General features: G+C 50.7%; 1 protein-coding gene across 1 annotated transcript in view; it reads left to right on the forward strand.

Annotated features, from left to right (window-relative positions):
* The window catches only part of LOC118229538 (voltage-dependent R-type calcium channel subunit alpha-1E-like), a 91,625-nt gene extending 76,471 nt beyond the window's left edge, over positions 1-15,154 (forward strand). Inside the window, exons 32-49 of the mRNA XM_035421571.1 lie at positions 370-571; positions 901-1,065; positions 2,179-2,289; positions 2,708-2,788; positions 6,611-6,730; positions 7,080-7,145; positions 7,560-7,651; positions 8,169-8,343; positions 8,833-8,960; positions 9,451-9,547; positions 10,003-10,108; positions 10,735-10,842; positions 10,969-11,069; positions 11,800-11,906; positions 12,384-12,513; positions 13,243-13,390; positions 13,671-13,834; positions 14,646-15,154. Coding sequence (XP_035277462.1) covers positions 370-571; positions 901-1,065; positions 2,179-2,289; positions 2,708-2,788; positions 6,611-6,730; positions 7,080-7,145; positions 7,560-7,651; positions 8,169-8,343; positions 8,833-8,960; positions 9,451-9,547; positions 10,003-10,108; positions 10,735-10,842; positions 10,969-11,069; positions 11,800-11,906; positions 12,384-12,513; positions 13,243-13,390; positions 13,671-13,834; positions 14,646-15,131 — 2,587 coding nt within the window. The 3' untranslated portion in view covers positions 15,132-15,154. The remainder of the gene's footprint in view (positions 1-369; positions 572-900; positions 1,066-2,178; positions 2,290-2,707; positions 2,789-6,610; positions 6,731-7,079; positions 7,146-7,559; positions 7,652-8,168; positions 8,344-8,832; positions 8,961-9,450; positions 9,548-10,002; positions 10,109-10,734; positions 10,843-10,968; positions 11,070-11,799; positions 11,907-12,383; positions 12,514-13,242; positions 13,391-13,670; positions 13,835-14,645) is intronic.
* Positions 15,155-19,730: the final 4,576 nt, after the last annotated feature.

Below are 19,730 nucleotides of genomic sequence, written 5' to 3' on the forward strand. Positions count from 1 at the left end.
GAGATGTTTGGGTGGTGTGAGATGGCAGTAGAGATGTTTGTTTGGTGTGAGATGGCAGTAGAGATGTTTGGGTGATGTGGGTGGCAGTAGAGATGTTTGGGTGGTGTGAGATGGCAGTAGAGATGTTTGTTTGGTGTGAGATGGCAGTAGAGATGTTTGGGTGGTGTGAGATGGCAGTAGAGATGTTTGTGTGGTGTGAGATGGCAGTAGAGATGTTTGGGTGGTGTGAGATGGCAGTAGAGATGTTTGGGTGGGGTGAGATGGCAGTAGAGATGTTTGGGTGGGGTGAGATGGCAGTAGAGATGTTTGTGTGGTGTGAGATGGCAGTAGAGATGTTTGGGTGGTGTGAGATGGCTGCTGTTTCCTTAGGGTGCTGCAGCACTCTGTAGATGTGACCGAGGAGGACAGGGGCCCAAGCAGAGGGAACCGCATGGAGATGTCCATCTTCTACGTGGTGTACTTTGTGGTCTTCCCCTTCTTCTTCGTCAACATCTTTGTGGCCCTCATCATCATCACCTTCCAGGAGCAGGGAGACAAGATGATGGAGGAGTGCAGCCTAGAGAAGAACGAGGTAGAAATGCACATGCACAGACGCACACACACACACACACGCGCACACACACACTGTGCTGTGAGTTGTAGCCTTGGACAGGAAGACAGACAGACAGAGACTTCATTGACCCCATGGGGGAAATTAGGTCTTAGGTCTTACATCAATACAAAACAATAAGCATCATAAACGATGCTAAATAGAATACGTAAATAAATACACCAGAGCAGCACAGCACATCATGAAAACATCATCATATAGAGTGTGACTTGAGCACAGTCTGAACGGGATTTGAGCGCTGTTTGGACCACGCTCCGTGAAACTGCCGGTCTCTCCCTTCTCTCTTGCAGAGGGCCTGCATAGACTTCACCATCAGCGCCAAACCCCTGACCCGCTACATGCCCCAGAACCGGCAGACCTTCCAGTACCGCCTGTGGCATTTCGTGGTCTCTCCCTCGTTTGAGTACACCGTGCTGACCATGATCGCCCTCAACACCGTGGTCCTGATGATGAAGGTACCGCCCGAATCGAGGTGTCACATGCCACAGTTTCCCTGCGGCACCCAGACGCACCGCTCCTGTCCTCCTTCCATCCTCTCGGCCTAGCTTCCTCTCTCTCAGATGGTCAGGTGCAGCACTGCCCGTCTCCAGGTCCTGCGGGCCGCAGTGCCCGCAAGGTTCCATCTTATTTGGCCGATGCTTTTATCCCAAGCGACGTAAAATACACAGAGCACAGGTCAGATGGAGTACAATTCCATTGTACGGTATTTGCTTTGACTATGTACTACACCACCAGATTCCCACTGATTGTGCTACCTCCTTGGTCCAGGAAGTAAAGCTCATTAGTGAAATGTAGGTGGTGTAGTACAAGGTGGTGTTGTTCTTTATCTGGTTGGAGAAAACACCAGCAGACCCTGCGGCCTGCACGACCTGGAATTTGAGAAGCCCTGGTCTAGTGTCATTTTGTGGTTAATGAATATTCATGAGGAGGCGGAACAACCACTCTAATGGCCACACCCACTCATGTATATTCATGTTGGGAACATGAAGTGGTGTATTAAAAATGCACTGCAGGTCTCCCGATGGTACAACCAGTGAGGTCACCTGATCAGATCTGCGCTGAGGTTTGATTTGCTGAGGTTTGAATTGCTCATCACTTATTCTGGAGCAGGCTTGCCCTGCTCTTCACCCTTCGGGATTGCAGTGGATGTCATGGACATGAAGGCGTTTTACTAAGTTTGGGAAATGGCCACAACTAAAACTGGGGGAAAAAATATTGAAGAAAATGTCTGTGTGGTTACATCATAGAATCTGTACACTCTGTTATGTTGGATAAAATTATCAGTTATCCACATAATATTGTTCTGTTATCCAGCTCATTGATTGTGTACTTGTGCCACAATGTGTATATATGTAGAACTCTTTGTTGGTGAAAATAATATCCTAGATACGATACCCAAATAATGGACATACTGAGAGATGGGTCCTCTCAAACACAGGGCTGATTCAGCTCAACTGAACGGATCTCACTGCTATTGCAGAGCACTGGGAAGAGCAACACAAACAGGGCGATCGGACTGTGGTCAGTGTGACTGTTTGTGTTTTCTCTCTCCCCCTTCTGATCTCCAGTACCACTCAGCTCCAGCTGCGTACGACACGGTCCTCAAACACCTGAACACTGCCTTCACCGTGCTCTTCTCCCTCGAGTGCATCCTCAAGATCTTTGCTTTCGGCTTCATGGTGAGCAGCAGTGCCCAACACAAAACCCTGAATCAGACGACCCAGTCCCTGAATCAGACGGCCGTGTCCCTGAATCAGACGGCCCTGTCCCTGAATCAGACGGCCATGTCCCAGAATCAGACGGCCATGTCCCTGAATCAGACGGCCCTGTCCCTGAATCAGACGGCCCTGTCCCTGAATCAGACGGCCCTGTCCCTGAATCAGTCAGCCCTGTCCCAGAATCAGATGGCCGTGTCCCTGAATTAGACGGCCCTGTCCCTGAATCAGACGGCTGTGTACCTGAATCAGTCTCCCTGTTCCTAGCAATCACAAAAAGGGGCATTCACCCCTGGACCCTTGGGTGCTCATGATGGTCACAGCTGTCGGTAACTGCTTTGTCCCGCCGCCCCCCCCCCCCCCACCCCTTCCTTTCCCACAGAACTATTTTCGGGACACGTGGAACATATTTGACTTCATCACAGTTCTGGGGAGCATCTCTGAGATTGTGGTGGACCTGCAGGTAATCGCCTCACACCACCCAAACATCTCTACTGCCATCTCACCCCACCCAAACATCTCTACTGCCATCTCACCCCACCCAAACATCTCTACTGCCATCTCACCCCACCCAAACATCTCTACTGCCATCTCACCCCACCCAAACATCTCTACTGCCATCTCACACAACCCAAACATCTCTACTGCCATCTCACACCACCCAAACATCTCTACTGCCATCTCACACCACCCAAACATCTCTACTGCCATCTCACACCACCCAAACATCTCTACTGCCATCTCACACCACCCAAACATCTCTACTGCCATCTCACACCACCCAAACATCTCTACTGCCATCTCAACACAACCCAAACATCTCTACTGCCATCTCACACCACCCAAACATCTCTACTGCCATCTCACACAACCCAAACATCTCTACTGCCACCTCACACCACCCAAACATCTCTACTGCCATCTCACACAACCCAAACATCTCTACTGCCATCTCACACCACCCAAACATCTCTACTGCCATCTCACACCACCCAAACATCTCTACTGCCATCTCACCCCACCCAAACATCTCTACTGCCATCTCACCCCACCCAAACATCTCTACTGCCATCTCACACAACCCAAACATCTCTACTGCCATCTCACACCACCCAAACATCTCTACTGCCATCTCACACCACCCAAACATCTCTACTGCCATCTCACACCACCCAAACATCTCTACTGCCATCTCACCCCACCCAAACATCTCTACTGCCATCTCACACCACACAAACATCTCTACTGCCATCTCACCCCACCCAAACATCTCTACTGCCATCTCACACCACACAAACATCTCTACTGCCATCTCACCCCACACAAACATCTCTACTGCCATCTCACACCACCCAAACATCTCTACTGCCATCTCACATCACCCAAACATCTCTACTGCCATCTCACACCACCCAAACGTCTCTACTGCCATCTCACACCACCCAAACGTCTCTACTGCCATCTCACACCACCCAAACGTCTCTACTGCCATCTCACACCACCCAAACATCTCTACTGCCATCTCACACCACCCAAACATCTCTACTGCCATCTCACACCACACAAACATCTCTACTGCCATCTCACACCACACAAACATCTCTACTGCCATCTCACACCACCCAAACATCTCTACTGCCATCTCACACCACCCAAACATCTCTACTGCCACCCACATCACCCAAACATCTCTACTGCCATCTCACACCACCCAAACATCTCTACTGCCACCTCACATCACCCAAACATCTCTACTGCCATCTCACACCACCCAAACATCTCTACTGCCATCTCACACCACCCAAACATCTCTACTGCCATCTCACACCACCCAAACATCTCTACTGCCATCTCACACCACCCAAACATCTCTACTGCCATCTCACACCACCCAAACATCTCTACTGCCATCTCACCCCACCCAAACATCTCTACTGCCATCTCACACCACCCAAACATCTCTACTGCCATCTCACACCACCCAAACATCTCTACTGCCATCTCACCCCACCCAAACATCTCTACTGCCATCTCACCCCACCCAAACATCTCTACTGCCATCTCACACCACCCAAACATCTCTACTGCCACCTCACCCCACCCAAACATCTCTACTGCCATCTCACACCACCCAAACATCTCTACTGCCATCTCACACCACACAAACATCTCTACTGCCATCTCACACCACACAAACATCTCTACTGCCATCTCACCCCACCCAAACATCTCTACTGCCATCTCACACCACCCAAACATCTCTACTGCCATCTCACACCACCCAAACATCTCTACTGCCATCTCACACCACCCAAACATCTCTACTGCCATCTCACACCACCCAAACATCTCTACTGCCATCTCACACCACCCAAACATCTCTACTGCCATCTCACACCACCCAAACATCTCTACTGCCATCTCAACACAACCCAAACATCTCTACTGCCATCTCACACCACCCAAACATCTCTACTGCCATCTCACACAACCCAAACATCTCTACTGCCACCTCACACCACCCAAACATCTCTACTGCCACCTCACACCACCCAAACATCTCTACTGCCATCTCACACAACCCAAACATCTCTACTGCCATCTCACACCACCCAAACATCTCTACTGCCATCTCACACCACCCAAACATCTCTACTGCCATCTCACCCCACCCAAACATCTCTACTGCCATCTCACCCCACCCAAACATCTCTACTGCCATCTCACACAACCCAAACATCTCTACTGCCATCTCACACCACCCAAACATCTCTACTGCCATCTCACACCACCCAAACATCTCTACTGCCATCTCACCCCACCCAAACATCTCTACTGCCATCTCACACCACACAAACATCTCTACTGCCATCTCACCCCACACAAACATCTCTACTGCCATCTCACACCACCCAAACGTCTCTACTGCCATCTCACATCACCCAAACGTCTCTACTGCCATCTCACACCACCCAAACGTCTCTACTGCCATCTCACACCACCCAAACGTCTCTACTGCCATCTCACACCACCCAAACGTCTCTACTGCCATCTCACACCACCCAAACGTCTCTACTGCCATCTCACACCACCCAAACGTCTCTACTGCCATCTCACACCACACAAACATCTCTACTGCCATCTCACACCACACAAACATCTCTACTGCCATCTCACACCACCCAAACATCTCTACTGCCATCTCACACCACCCAAACATCTCTACTGCCACCCACATCACCCAAACATCTCTACTGCCATCTCACACCACCCAAACATCTCTACTGCCACCTCACATCACCCAAACATCTCTACTGCCATCTCACACCACCCAAACATCTCTACTGCCATCTCACACCACCCAAACATCTCTACTGCCATCTCACACCACCCAAACATCTCTACTGCCATCTCACACCACCCAAACATCTCTACTGCCATCTCACCCCACCCAAACATCTCTACTGCCATCTCACACCACCCAAACATCTCTACTGCCATCTCACACCACCCAAACATCTCTACTGCCATCTCACACCACCCAAACATCTCTACTGCCATCTCACACCACCCAAACATCTCTACTGCCACCTCACCCCACCCAAACATCTCTACTGCCATCTCACACCACCCAAACATCTCTACTGCCATCTCACACCACACAAACATCTCTACTGCCATCTCACCCCACCCAAACATCTCTACTGCCACCTCACATCACCCAAACATCTCTACTGCCACCTCACATCACCCAAACATCTCTACTGCCATCTCACACCACCCAAACATCTCTACTGCCATCTCACACCACCCAAACATCTCTACTGCCATCTCACACCACCCAAACATCTCTACTGCCATCTCACACCACCCAAACATCTCTACTGCCATCTCACACCACCCAAACATCTCTACTGCCATCTCACCCCACCCAAACATCTCTACTGCCATCTCACACCACCCAAACATCTCTACTGCCATCTCACACCACCCAAACATCTCTACTGCCACCTCACATCACCCAAACATCTCTACTGCCACCTCACATCACCCAAACATCTCTACTGCCATCTCACACAACCCAAACATCTCTACTGCCATCTCACACCACCCAAACATCTCTACTGCCATCTCACACCACTTTTTCACTCTCTCCCTCCCCCCTGCTCTTTCCCTCTCCCTCCCTCTCTCCCCCTCCCCCCCCTGCTCTCTCTCCCTCTTTCCCCCCTCCCCCCTGCTCTCTTTCTCTCTCCCCACTCCCCCCCCCGCTCTCTCTCTCTCTCAGTCGGTGAACACCATTAATATGAGTTTCCTGAAGCTCTTCCGTGCGGCCCGGCTCATCAAGCTCCTGAGACAGGGCTACACCATTCGCATCCTGCTCTGGACCTTCGTGCAGTCCTTCAAGGTGAGCCACGCCCACCGGCCAGGACACACCCACACCCACCTGCCAGACCACGCCCACTGGCCAGGCCACAGCGTGAGCGTGTGGGTGGGGATGAGTGTGTGGGCGGGGCTGAGCGTGTGGGTGGGGATGAGTGTGTGGGTGGGGATGAGCGTGTGGGTGGGGCTGAGCGTGTGGGCGGGGCTGAGCGTGTGGGTGGGGATGAGTGTGTGGGTGGGGCTGAGCGTGTGGGCGGGGCTGAGCGTGTGGGTGGGGATGAGTGTGTGGGCGGGGCTGAGCGTGTGGGTGGGGCTGAGCGTGTGGGCGGGGCTGAGCGTGTGCACAGCGTGACCTTTGGGCGTTTCTCTTTCAGGCTCTCCCGTACGTGTGCCTGCTCATCGCCATGCTGTTCTTCATATACGCCATCATTGGGATGCAGGTGAGCAGCCCAGTACAGTCCTGTCTGTACGGCTGGGCCACCATACCTGCGTGTGTTTATAATCACAGTGCAACCTCAGGGTTACAGACGGACCAGTCAAACAGACCCACGCCTCCTCTGGCTCCATAGTGTCACTGGCACTGAACCCTTTGAAGTGTAGGTTTTTTTTAGAATGGTTTTTCAAAGTCAGTGTTCTAGAACTCCACTGCTTTCGCTTACTAGCAGTGATTGTGACATCAGCATTAGAATGTACAGTTAAGAGCATTCTGATCACAAATATGTGATCTTACAACTTAATGTGTTACTAAAACTACTTCCCAATTATTTAACAAAACAACAAAACTTGAAATACTATCACGTATCACTACATATCATTTGAAAAAGAATTTCCTACATCCCTGAACCTTGCTGCAGGTCTTTGGAAACATAAAACTGAACGACGAAAGCCACATCAACCAGCACAACAACTTCAAGACCTTCTTCAGCGCTCTGATGCTTCTGTTCAGGTGGGGGCCTGATGCAAGCAGGAAGCTGTAATGATTAACTGTCACAATATAAATGCATTTATTTTATAGCATTTAGTTCATCGGGACAACGCATGACAGTCAACATGTCAGTATGAATTGGCTGGATTTAACAACTCATTTCCAGTTGTAATGCGTGTGCGTGTGTGTGTGTGTGTATGTGCGCGTGTACCTGTGTGTGTGTGTGTGTGCGTGTGTGCACGTGTGTGCGTGTGTGTGTGTGTGTGTGCGTGTGTACGTGTGTGTGTGCGTTTGTGTGTGTGTGGGTGTGTACGTGTGTGTGTGCGTACGTGTGTGTGTGTGCGTGTGCGTGTGCGGGTGTGTGTGTGTGTGCGGGCATGTGTGTGTGCGTGCGTGCACATGCGCGCGTGTGTGTGTGTGCGTGTGTGTGTGCACTTGTGTGTGCGTGTGTGTGTGCGTGCGTGCACTTGTGTGCGTGTGTGTGTGTGTGTGCATGTGTGTGTATGTGTGTGTGTGTGCGTGCGTGTGTGTAACACAGGAGTGCCACAGGAGAATCCTGGCAGGAGATCATGCTGTCCTGTTTGGGGAGGCAGGAGTGTGAGCCCGACCCCTCCATCACCCCCCCCTTCACGTCCCCCGACCACGAGGGGGGGTGCGGCACCGACTTCGCCTACTTCTACTTTGTGTCCTTCATCTTCTTCAGCTCCTTCCTGGTGCGTTCTGGGGGGGAGGGGGGTAGTGGTTGTTGGGGGTGGGGGGGGGGGGGCGGGGGAAGAGTAGAGATCAGTATTTGGGGGTGAGGTAGAAGATAATGATCAGCGTTTGGGGGAGGGGTAGAGGGTAGAGATCTGTGTTTGAGGGGAGAGGTAGAAAGACACTGCAGTGTGAGACACTGCTCACACTGCAGTCAGGGAGTGGTGGAGGTAGAACTAGACTTTGACGAGCGACAAATTATAGTACAGCTTGCCACAATCAGAGGGACAACCAGTGAGCATTTTTGGACAGGCTTAATATTTTCGCTGTACTCTGTATGTCTAGATTTATGTTTGTGTGTTCTCTTGGATATGTTCTTTTCTGTGCTTAGGCAACATAAGATGTATGTTGTCATGCCAATAAAGCCTTTTTAGAATTTGAACTCATGGTCGGTGTTGTGGGGTCGCCCTGTGTTCAGTGTTGTAACTCCACTCTTCGTGCGCCCCCAGATGCTGAACCTCTTTGTGGCTGTGATCATGGACAACTTTGAGTACCTGACGCGCGACTCCTCCATCCTGGGGCCACACCACCTGGACGAGTTTGTGCGCATCTGGGGGGAGTACGACCGAGCGGCGTGGTGAGAGACGGAGACGGGGGGCGGGGCGGGGCAGGGTTGGGGGGGGGGCGGGGACGGGCGGGGTTGGACTGAGTATGGCTAAGACAGAGGTACAGTTTAGGGGGTTGGGGATGGGGATCGTGCATGTTGATGACCCCCTCCTTGCTCATTTTGGGTCTCTCCCTGCTCCAAACCCAAAATTACAGCGACTCTCATCCTCCCGCTCCACTCCCAAAATTTCCCTCCTCCTTTTGGTTTCCATGCCGATGGCGCATCGAAAGACCTAAACTCTGAAAACCATAATTTTCTTATCATTTTACGTCAGTTTTTTTCTGCTGTAGTAAACTTCACACTCACACAGTAACACTTTGACTCTTCTTTTCCCTGTGTTTTCTTTTCTGTTTGTTTATCCTGTTTGCTCTTCCTCTTCTTTTACCCTGGGAATGCTCACCCTCCTCTTCCTCCTCCTCCTCCTCCTCCTGCACTTCCTCCTCCTGACTCCGCCCCAAAGTGGGCGTATCCACTACACTGCGATGTATGAGATGCTGACACACATGTCTCCTCCACTTGGCCTCGGGAAGAAATGTCCCGCCAAAATCGCCTATAAGGTAGACACACAAGTCGCCTGTCAGTCACACCTGTCAATCAAACGAGCCAGTAAAAAGGAGACTTGTCTCAGCTCAGAGAGGTGTGTATCTGTGTGTATGTGTGTGTATGTGAGGATGTGAATTTATGTGTTCATCTCTCTCACTTTCACTCTCTCCATCTCTCTCCCTCTCACTATGTCCCCCTTCCTCTCACTCTCTCGCTCATCTCTCACTTCCTCTCCCCCCTCTCTCTCTCCCTCTCTCCCCCTCTCCTCCTCTCCCCCTCCCTTTCCCTCTATCTCCCTCTCCCCTCTCCCTCCCTCTCTCTCTCCTCCTCTCTTTCCCTCTCCCCTCTCCCTCTCTGTCTCTCCCACCTCTCCCTCTCTCCTGCCCTCTTTCTCTCTGCCCTCCCTCTCCCCCCCTCTCCCCCCCCCCCCCCCCCCCCCCCCCCCCCATCCCCCGTGTGATGTGCTCAGCGCTTGGTCCTAATGAACATGCCGGTGGATGAGGACATGACCGTCCACTTCACCTCCACTCTGATGTCTCTGATCCGCACCGCCCTGGAGATCAAGATCGCCCGAGGTCAGCAGAACGCCATGGCGTGTGCCCCTCCTTTACAGACCATCACTGTGACTGTGCAAGGGAGATACTGTTAACTGTGACTGTGCGAGAGAGAGACACTGTTAACTGTGACTGTGTGAGAGAGAGACACTGTTAACTGTGACTGTGTGAGAGAGAGACACTGTTAACTGTGACTGTGTGAGAGAGAGACACTGTTAACTGTGACTGTGTGAGAGAGAGACACTGTTAACTGTGACTGTGTGAGAGAGAGACACTGTTAACTGTGACTGTGTGAGAGAGAGACACTGTTAACTGTGACTGTGTGAGAGAGAGACACTATTAACTGTGACTGTGTGAGAGAGAGAGTCTGTTAACTGTGACTGTGCGAGAGAGAGAGACATTATTAACTGTGACTGTGTGAGAGAGAGAGTCTGTTAACTGTGACTGTATGAGAGAGAGAGACACTTAACTGTGACTGTGTGTGAGAGAGACACTGTTAACTGTGACTGTGTGAGAGAGAGAGACAGTTAACTGTGACTGTGTGAGAGAGAGACACTGTTAACTGTGACTGTGACTAAGAAAGATGCTCTGTATTGAGACGTTCTTTGACTGTGACTGAGTGCGGGTCCTTGTTCCTGCTGCTCCAGGTGGGGAAGACCGGGAGCAGTTGGACGCTGAGCTGCAGAAAGAGATCAGCATCATCTGGCCACACCTGTCCCAGAAAACCCTGGACCTGCTGGTGCCTCTGAACACAGGCGAGCACTGCATTGTGCATATCTAAATCTGCATCTGCATTATACATGCCTAGACCTGTGTCATACCTGCAGCTTTGTACCTGTGAAAGTGTGGAATCTGATGTGGTAGGATTGCGTGGTTTGCAGACAGCACCATGACGGTGGGAAAGATCTATGCATCCATGATGATTATGGATTACTACAAGCAGAGCAAAGCCAAGAAGCTGAGGCAGCAGCTGGAGGAGCAGGTATGCCTTTCACTGTGCATTTCAGTTCAGTCTCATTCATTTCCGTTCAGTCTCATTAATTTTGGTTCAGTTTATTTTAGTTTCATCCATTTCAATTCAGGTTCACTTAAATTTACTTAAAATGACTTCAGTTCAGATCATTTAAATAGAACTCAGTCCATGTTAGTATTGCTGCCATGTCAGATGCAATGTGTTGTATTGAAAAAGTACATAACTTATTTCTCTTAATTATGACAAGTGTTGGAGTTGTTGTAAATCAATAAAAAAAAAAACACAAATAAAATACTACAGTAACTAAAAACAATATAAGCAATAAGTTAACATAAGGGTGATGTCATACTCTGGGTTCCTACTCTAAAAATGTGTATGGTTAATGCTGTTACACTAATATTTTAACATAACTACTGTAGTATTACAAAAATAATAATGTATCAGTGCATCATCTGCTTTCACCTTCCCTGTGCAGTTTTCTAGTGTTGGCAAAATCAACATTCACCCCTAATTTCCCCTCGTGCAGTTCGGTTTTGCTCCAGCAGAGGTCAGCGTTGAGCTGTGTCTCTCCTCTTTTTCCCTGTGCAGTTTTCTAGTGTTGGCAAAATTCAACATTCACGTTTAGCCGCACGCACAGACTGCTGCTGGTCTTTTTGGAGTTTCCCCTCGTGTGCAGTTCGGTTGTGCTCCAGCAGAGGTCAGCGTTGGGCTGTGTCTCTCCCCTTTTCTCCCTGTGCAGAAGCACTCCTCCATGTTCGAGCGAATGGACCCGTCCGGCCTGCCGCAGGAGATCCTGTCCAGCGCCTCCACCATGCCCTTCCTGTCCCACAGCGCCGGCTCGGCTCTGTGAGTGGCCCCCGGGGGGGGGCAGGGGGCGGGGCTTACGTCCCGCGCACACTACTCACCTTTGAGCTGTATTAACGGTCGTTTGCCAGGGTTTATGCCACTTCCGGAATCTGCCTTCCTGGGTTTCTTTAGTTGGTTCCAAATACCTGCTGAACCCCAGGGCTGTGCGCCGTGTGCAGATGTCATTGCTTTCCTGCAGAACTCCTAATCGAGATCGCTTACGCAGACAGGGAATAGCAGAGGCGACGGCGCTATTTCCTGTGGGACTACATTTCCCAGAATACTTTTCTCAGATGAGATCTCTCCAACTAAGCATTTGTGTTCTGCTTTACCACTCAGTAAATCCTGTAGTGTGTAATTTTTACTGCCTTTTTACGTGAGCCATGTGACTCGTGTGGCATTGGTTGTATGCATGCATTTATACCTGTGTGTGTGTGTGTGTGTGTGTGTGTGTGTGTGTGTGTTTCCCTCTCTCAGGACCAGAGGAGGCTTTGTGGCTCTGAGCCCCATCTCTCCTCAGGAGCTGTTCCTGGCCCCGGGGCCTGCAGACATGGAGGACAGCGAAGAGTTCCGCCCACAACCCCACCCACTCCACCCGCACTCCCGGGTAAGAGCCCCGCCCACAACCCCACCCACTCCACCCACACTCCCGGATAAATCCCCGCCCGCAACCCCACCTGCTCCACCCACATTCCCGGGAGTTCTACAAGACGTAAGGGAGAATATGGCGACAAGACAATGTTTACTACTGTCAGCTTCTTCTTCCATGAGATTGAAGCATGATGCATTTCTGTGGTGGTGTCTTACTCACGAGCCAGTTTAATTTTTCTCATCATAACAAAATGACTTCCTTTTGTCTGCACTCCCCTCTGACTCTGACTCACCCATTCATCCGTCACGTCTCTGCACCCAGAAACATCACCGTTTCATCGCATCACCATTTCATCTGGACAAATCAGAAGTGGCCCACAGCAGTGTGCAGCGTCTGATGCCCCCTGGAGGGCTCGCGTTGGTCCGGTGTGTGTGTGCGTCGGCCGTACCGGTGTGTGAGATCTGGGCTCTGCTGTCACCCCTGGGAAGTGCCGCCACTTGTCGCCGTCTTTGTTACCGTCGTCGCCCTCGCCATCATCATTCCTGTTTCCGTCGTCATGGCGCTGCGCCACGCCCCCCTGATCCCAGGTCTGACGGGAGAGGGCGGGGCTTCATGAGGCCCGTGATGAGCTGTCAATCACTGACTGTATGTGTATGTGTGCGCGTGCATGTGTGTGTGTGTGTGTGTGTGTGCGCATGCGTGTGTGTGTACGTGTGCGGTGTGTGTGTGTGTGTACGTGCGCAGGTGGTGACAGAGGGCGGGTCGATGAAGCGCTCCTTCTCCAGTTTGGGGGAGCAGCGTGTGAACGGCCTGTGGCGGGACGAGCCCCCCCTGGAGAGGCCCAGCCCCGAGCGCTCCCACAAACCCCGCCCACGCAGCTGCAAGGGGGCCGGTCAGTCTCCCCAAAACCCGCCTCTCCCCTCAGATAGTGCTCCTGTGAAAATCACACACGCTAATACAGCTCTGCACTGCCCCGCCCCTGCGGCGTTAAGTCCTGATGACATCTCTGACATGCAGAGGTATTCATGGTGCTCCTTATTTACGCAGCTGCCTGTTAGTGAGGGGTGGGTATCCAGGCGTTAAGTGAAAGGACTGCATCCGTGCTTAGTTCCCATGGCTTTGCCCCTTAATGTTTAATTGCCCCTTACAGACCGCCCTCTCTGCCCCTACAGGCTCCAGGGCCAGCCACTGGCACCAGGGGGACAGGGAGAGAGGCCGGTCTCGGGAGCGGCGCCACCTGCTGTCCCCCGATCTGTCGCGCTGCAACTCCGAGGAGCGCAGCCAGCCGCGATCACGCTCGCCCAGCGAGAGCCGAGCGCACGCGCCGCACAAAGAGGTACTGACACCGATTACTGACACAGCTGCTACTGACACCGATTACTGACACAGCTGCTACCGACACCGATTACTGACACAGCTGCTACCGACACCGATTACTGACACAGCTGCTACCGACACCGATTACTGACACAGCTGCTACCGACACCGATTACTGACACAGCTGCTACCGACACCGATTACTGACACAGCTGCTACCGACACCGATTACTGACACAGCTGCTACCGACACCGATTACTGACACTGCTGCTACCGACACCTATTGCTGACACAGCTGCTACTGACACCGATTACTAACACAGCTGCTACCGACACCGATTACTGACACAGCTGCTACTGACACCGATTACTGACACAGCTGCTACTGTCACACCCACTACTGACACCTATTACTGACACAGCTATTACTGACACACCCACTACTGACACCTATTACTGACACACCTGCTACTGACACGTATTACTGACATACCTGCCACTGACACACCCACTACTGACACCTAATAACACACCCCCTACTGACTGCTATTACTGACACACCCCCTGCTGACTGCTTTTACTGACACACTCTCTACGGACATACCTGCTACTAACATGCGTCTGCTTGTCACTCACAGCCATTTCTGACAGACTCATTATGCGCACTACTGACAGACTTTATTATAAAATTCACTTTCTGCTCAGTTCACCAAACACTGTACAATATGTCTACGTGGGCCTCAGAATGTCTTTATAAAATGGCAGTATATTTTAACTGGAAACCTAACGTCTGTCACAGTCCGTTAACAGCACCCTTCTGCGTTTCCAGGGTAACAGCTCGGACAGCCCTGTCCCGTCCACCTCGGGGTCGAGCACCCCCAGCGGCCGACGCCCAACTCCCTCGCGGCCACGAGCGCACATCTCCTACTCGCCCCTGCTGTGCCACGCCCACTCCTCCCCCCCTCCCTGCGACCGGGGCGCGCCACTCACCCAGGACCCCGCCCAGTGGGAGGAGGGAGAGGCGGGGCCGGGGCCAGTGGGCGGGGCCAGCCACCTGTCCACACCCCAGCGCTACCCCTCCGAGCCTTACCTGGGCCTGCAGGAGCAGGACGACTCCGCCCGCCAGGAGGAGACGCTCACCTTCGAGGCTGCCGTGGCGACCAGCCTGGGACGCTCCAACACCATAAGCTCCGCCCACCAGCTGCGGCACGCCTGGCAGGTCCCCAACGGCCACTTCCGAAAACGCCTGGCCCAGTCCACCTCCTTGGGAGGGGCGGAGCTCTACAGCGACACTGAGGAGGACGATCGCTGCTAAGGGCAACGGAGAGAACGGCATTGGGGGGGAGGGAGGGAGAGGAGGAGGAGAGAGGAGAGAGGGGGAGGAGGAGGAGAGAGGAGAGAGGGGGAGAAGAGGAATGAGGGAGGGAGGGAGGGAGAGAGAGGGGGAAAAGAGGGGGAAGGAAGGAGGGAGAGGGGGAGGGAGGGAGGGAGGGAGGGAGGGCAGGGTGAGAGAGGGGAGGAGGGAGAGGAAGAGAGAGAGGGATAAACAAGAGAAAATGGAGAGTCAGTAAAAAAAAATAAAGGGTCTTATTTTGTGTGTGTCTTGAGCGCGTGTGTAAGTGCTTGTGTGTATGTGCGTGTGTGTGTGAGTGCTTGTGTGTGTGTGAATGCATGTGTGAGTGTGCTTGTGTGTGTGTGTGTGAGTGCTTGTGTGTGTGTATAACCAGGAGTTATACACACACAAGGACTAAGTTTATTATACATTTAAGGGTTCTATTTTGGTTTAAATTTCATCCTTCATTTCATGGAAATCCTTTAATTTTCTCTTCAGTCACCTCAGAGGCTGAGACGGTCTTCTGGCCTATCAGTGACTAGCTGCTGCACAACTGTCCAGCTGTTGGCTAATTATGTTTACAGTGGTCCAACCAGAGTAGGAGAGGTCTTGTGGGAAGTGCTTAGGGCTGGTGTTAGAGAAGAGTGTGTGTCCCCTAGACGATTGCTTGACCTTGAGCCCTGAGAAATGGTCATATTTGACCTTGAGAGATGTGATGAGCGAAGGCGTTAGTTCCCCTGGCCCAGTTCCTTTTCACATCTGGTCACATTTATTTAGAAGTCCTGAGTCCGATGTCGAAAAGGGATCCAAAACTCTCTCCCTCCTCCCTCTCCCTCCTCCCTGTTTTTCAGGAAAGGGAATGTTTTCAGCATGCCAACAAATTACCCATGATAAATACAACCTGCTGCCCCGGTGTGTGTGTGTGTGTGTGTGTGCGTTTACGTGCATGCGTGTGCATGCGTGTGCATGCGTGTGTGCTCGTGTGTGCACGTGTGTGCGTATGTGTGCACTTGAGTACACGTGTGTCTGTGCGTGTGCGTGCGTGTGCGTGCGTATGTGTGTGAACGTGTGTGTGTGTGTGTGTGTGTGTGTGTGTGTGCTGCCTCAGTTCTGCTGTAAACACAGTCACGCAGGTGTGTCAGATTGCAGTCCAGGTACAGGCATGCTCTTGCTAGCAGGTCGGCTGAAGGTAGATTCAGGCCTGCTGGGGGTCATGGGCCTGGCAGAGGAAACCAGCCAGGGAACCGACAGGAAACACAACCCTAACCCTAACCCAACCATAACCCTAACACAACCCTAACCTAACCCTAACCCTAACACAACCCCAACCCCAACCCTAACCCCAACCCCAACCCCAACCCCAACCCTAACCCCAACCCCAACACCAACCCCAACACAACCCTAACCTAAACCTAACCCCAACCCCAACCCTAACCCAAACCCAAACCCTAACCCAACCCTAACTCAACCCTAACCCTAACACAACCCTAACACAACCCTAACCTAACCCTAACCCCAACCCTAACACCAACCCCAACACAACCCTAACCTAACCCTAACCCCAACCCTAACACCAACCCCAACACAACCCTAACCTAACCCCAACCCTAACCCTAACCCCACCCCCAACCCCAACCCCAACCGCAGCGTACCAGCGTCTGTAGAGGAGTGTACCGGCGTGTAATACTGGTCTGTCAAACAACATAAAAACACACACCATTTACACATACACATGTAAATTCACACGCACCAGGTAACGCACTTGGACACACACCATGCACACACACACAGACGTGCACATACGCACACACACACACACACTCACACACACACACACACACGTGTGATTATGCACTGCCTTCACATAGGGAGAAAATCATCTTTAAAAGCCATTTTGTCTGTAAATAGAATGAAGTGCTTTTTTGTCGCTAGTTTGTCGTCGATATTAAAGCCCTTTTTGTACACAGATCCATCTCTGGTACCAAGAACATGTGCTGTACAGTTGTAGCCAGGGTTGGGCATCGTAACAGAGAATGCTGGTTGAACATCTTCAAATGTACATTCAACTCTCTCAAAAACAGAAATATGAGAGAGACAGACAGAGACTGATTCTGTGACCTTGATGGAAGCCCTATATTCGCAAGTGTTTGGTATTCATGACCAAAATAACCTAATTTGACCTTCGCTTCACGGCTACGACAGTCATGTAAATTTGCGTTTGTTGGACTTTGGACTAATCCCGTTTGTGTATATCCACTTTCTTTTGTGTATTATTTACATATATCTACAATATTCAATGGTATCAAGTTTATTTAAACTCTTTGATGGAAATAATTTTAACTGTCACTGAGAATGGCATTTTAAATGTGTGTGTGTGCAAAAGGTGGATTTCCTGAGCGAGGCCAACATGCCTGCATCCTCATGGCACATAACATACCTAACGAGCAGTAAACTATTTTGTATTTCATTTCAGAGGAGCAAATAGAAGGTATCTGATGTGCATTTTACTGGCCTCGTGAGGACAGTTCTGCGAAGGGTACTCGGTGATTAAGGAATTCCTGCTACAGAAATGTTGCTTGGTTTATACAGTGTATTTTAGTATATATAAATACAATGTCTCTTTGATTTCACTCTTTATATTCCAATATAGATGGTTGTCCTTACCTTTCAGACATTGTTTTGTGAAGGATTTATGTTTACAGTCATCTGTGTAAAGGACCAATAAAAACAACTGAAGCTTTTTAATAAAAAGTCAGCTGAGTTCCACGGTGACGATTCAGGTTTATTTTTCCCAGTTGCTCCGTCTGCTCTCTCTGATTATTGAACTTTAAAATGCGTCTTGTAAATGGACTGCATTTATATAGCGCTTTTATCCAAAACGCTTTACAATTGATGCCTCGCATTCACCAGAGCAGTTAGGGGTTAGGTGTCTTGCTCAGGGACACTTCGACACGCCCAGGGCGGGGATCGAACCGGCAACCCTCCGACTGCCAGACAAGCGCTCTTACCCCCTGAGCTATGTCCCCCCCCATTGTAAATGTACGATACGATAAGGGGGTTCAGATCCCTGGAGCTGATTAGAGAGTAAATCTCATCAAAACAGGAAGTGACTTGAAGCGGTCCAGAACTCTCTAACTACCATAATATATTTTGTTCCACGGGTACACAGAAAACTCTTCAGTGTGGAATAAACTCTGATGGAGCACTTTTAATTCTAATAGTGACCCTTAGAGTTGATTTTAACAGCATTGTTGGAGTTGGCTAATCACTGCTCGATGATGGTATGGGGTACTGGAGCCTATCCCAGCATGCACTGGACAGGAGGAATACAGGGATACAGCCTGGACAGGCCCCCCAAACCTTGGCTGAAGATTTGAAGGCCCCTGGCTCGGTCCCGGGTTCCACAGGAGGTACATGGGTCTCCAACTGCCCCACACGAGGTGAATGCGCCTCCACTGAAAACAGACAGGGGCATCCTCCACTGGCGGTCAGTAGCTAGATGGGCTGGATGCTAACAGGGACTCTGCTAGAGCAACCAGATAAAGTGGTTGCGCAGGGTATAGCCAAAGGTGTCAAACTAGCTGATAAAATACACAGACCAAGCAGAGAAATGTAATACGAAGATTAGGAGAACCAAAGAGAAGCATCTTACATTCAGTGCTTTAGTCAGGTTGTGTGTGCAGTTGCTGGTCTGGAAATATTGTCCTCCAGGTCAGGCATGGTTACTGACGGTGCACATTACAGAAAGAAAACAGCTCAAATTCATCTTGGTCTGGAAATGCTGTTAGCCAGGTGCTGTAGCTCATTGACTCAGAGAAGTCTGATTCCTCCCCTGTGGTCACTCTTCTGTTTGAATCAGACACTCAGGCAAGCTGTGAAAGGGCCCTGGAAGTGCTGGCCAATCAGCTGCACACAGACCTCAGCTGCACAATACTGCCCCCTGCTGGATCCCCTCACTCTGCAGCTCTGGTGTGTCCAACAGGAAGAGGGAAGCAGTTCTTATTAGCAGATTACAACACTTTGATCGTGGATCAGACCTGTGTCAAATACGTATTTGATTTTGGATTCAAATAGTTTTCTGTGCTCTTTTTATCTTGCCTGGTGTAATTGAGCCTGCCAATATGACCAGAAGGCGGAGTTTGCACTATTTGAGAGTATTTAATTGGTTCCAATACAGTAGACACGATCAGTAAAGCATAGAGAAGTATTCAAATTCTAAACAAATACGTATTTGACCCAGGTCTGGTGTGGATTGAAAAAAATGGGTTCATTAAACAATTATTTCAATAATCTGGGTGGGGCAACTCTCAAACTGAATTGACGGAGAAACTGCAAAGGGGCAGAGTTCAGTGTTGGGGAGCAGTCCTGTTCACTGTAGCCTGTGTGAAAACTAAAAGCATCTCCTCATTCAGTCAAAAATAAATTCTAACCAAACGTATGCATTAAAAAGAATTGAGACTGTACACTGCATTTTATACATTTCATGAATTCAAACTTTGGTTTGCAGTGTGGATTCAGGATTGCACCTGGCTGTACAGACAAGGCTGCTTACCCTCATATTTAAACATAAGGACAAAAAGG

The sequence above is a fragment of the Anguilla anguilla genome, chromosome 6 (genome assembly GCF_013347855.1).
Source record: "Anguilla anguilla isolate fAngAng1 chromosome 6, fAngAng1.pri, whole genome shotgun sequence".
Classification (NCBI taxonomy): Eukaryota; Metazoa; Chordata; class Actinopteri; order Anguilliformes; family Anguillidae; genus Anguilla; species Anguilla anguilla.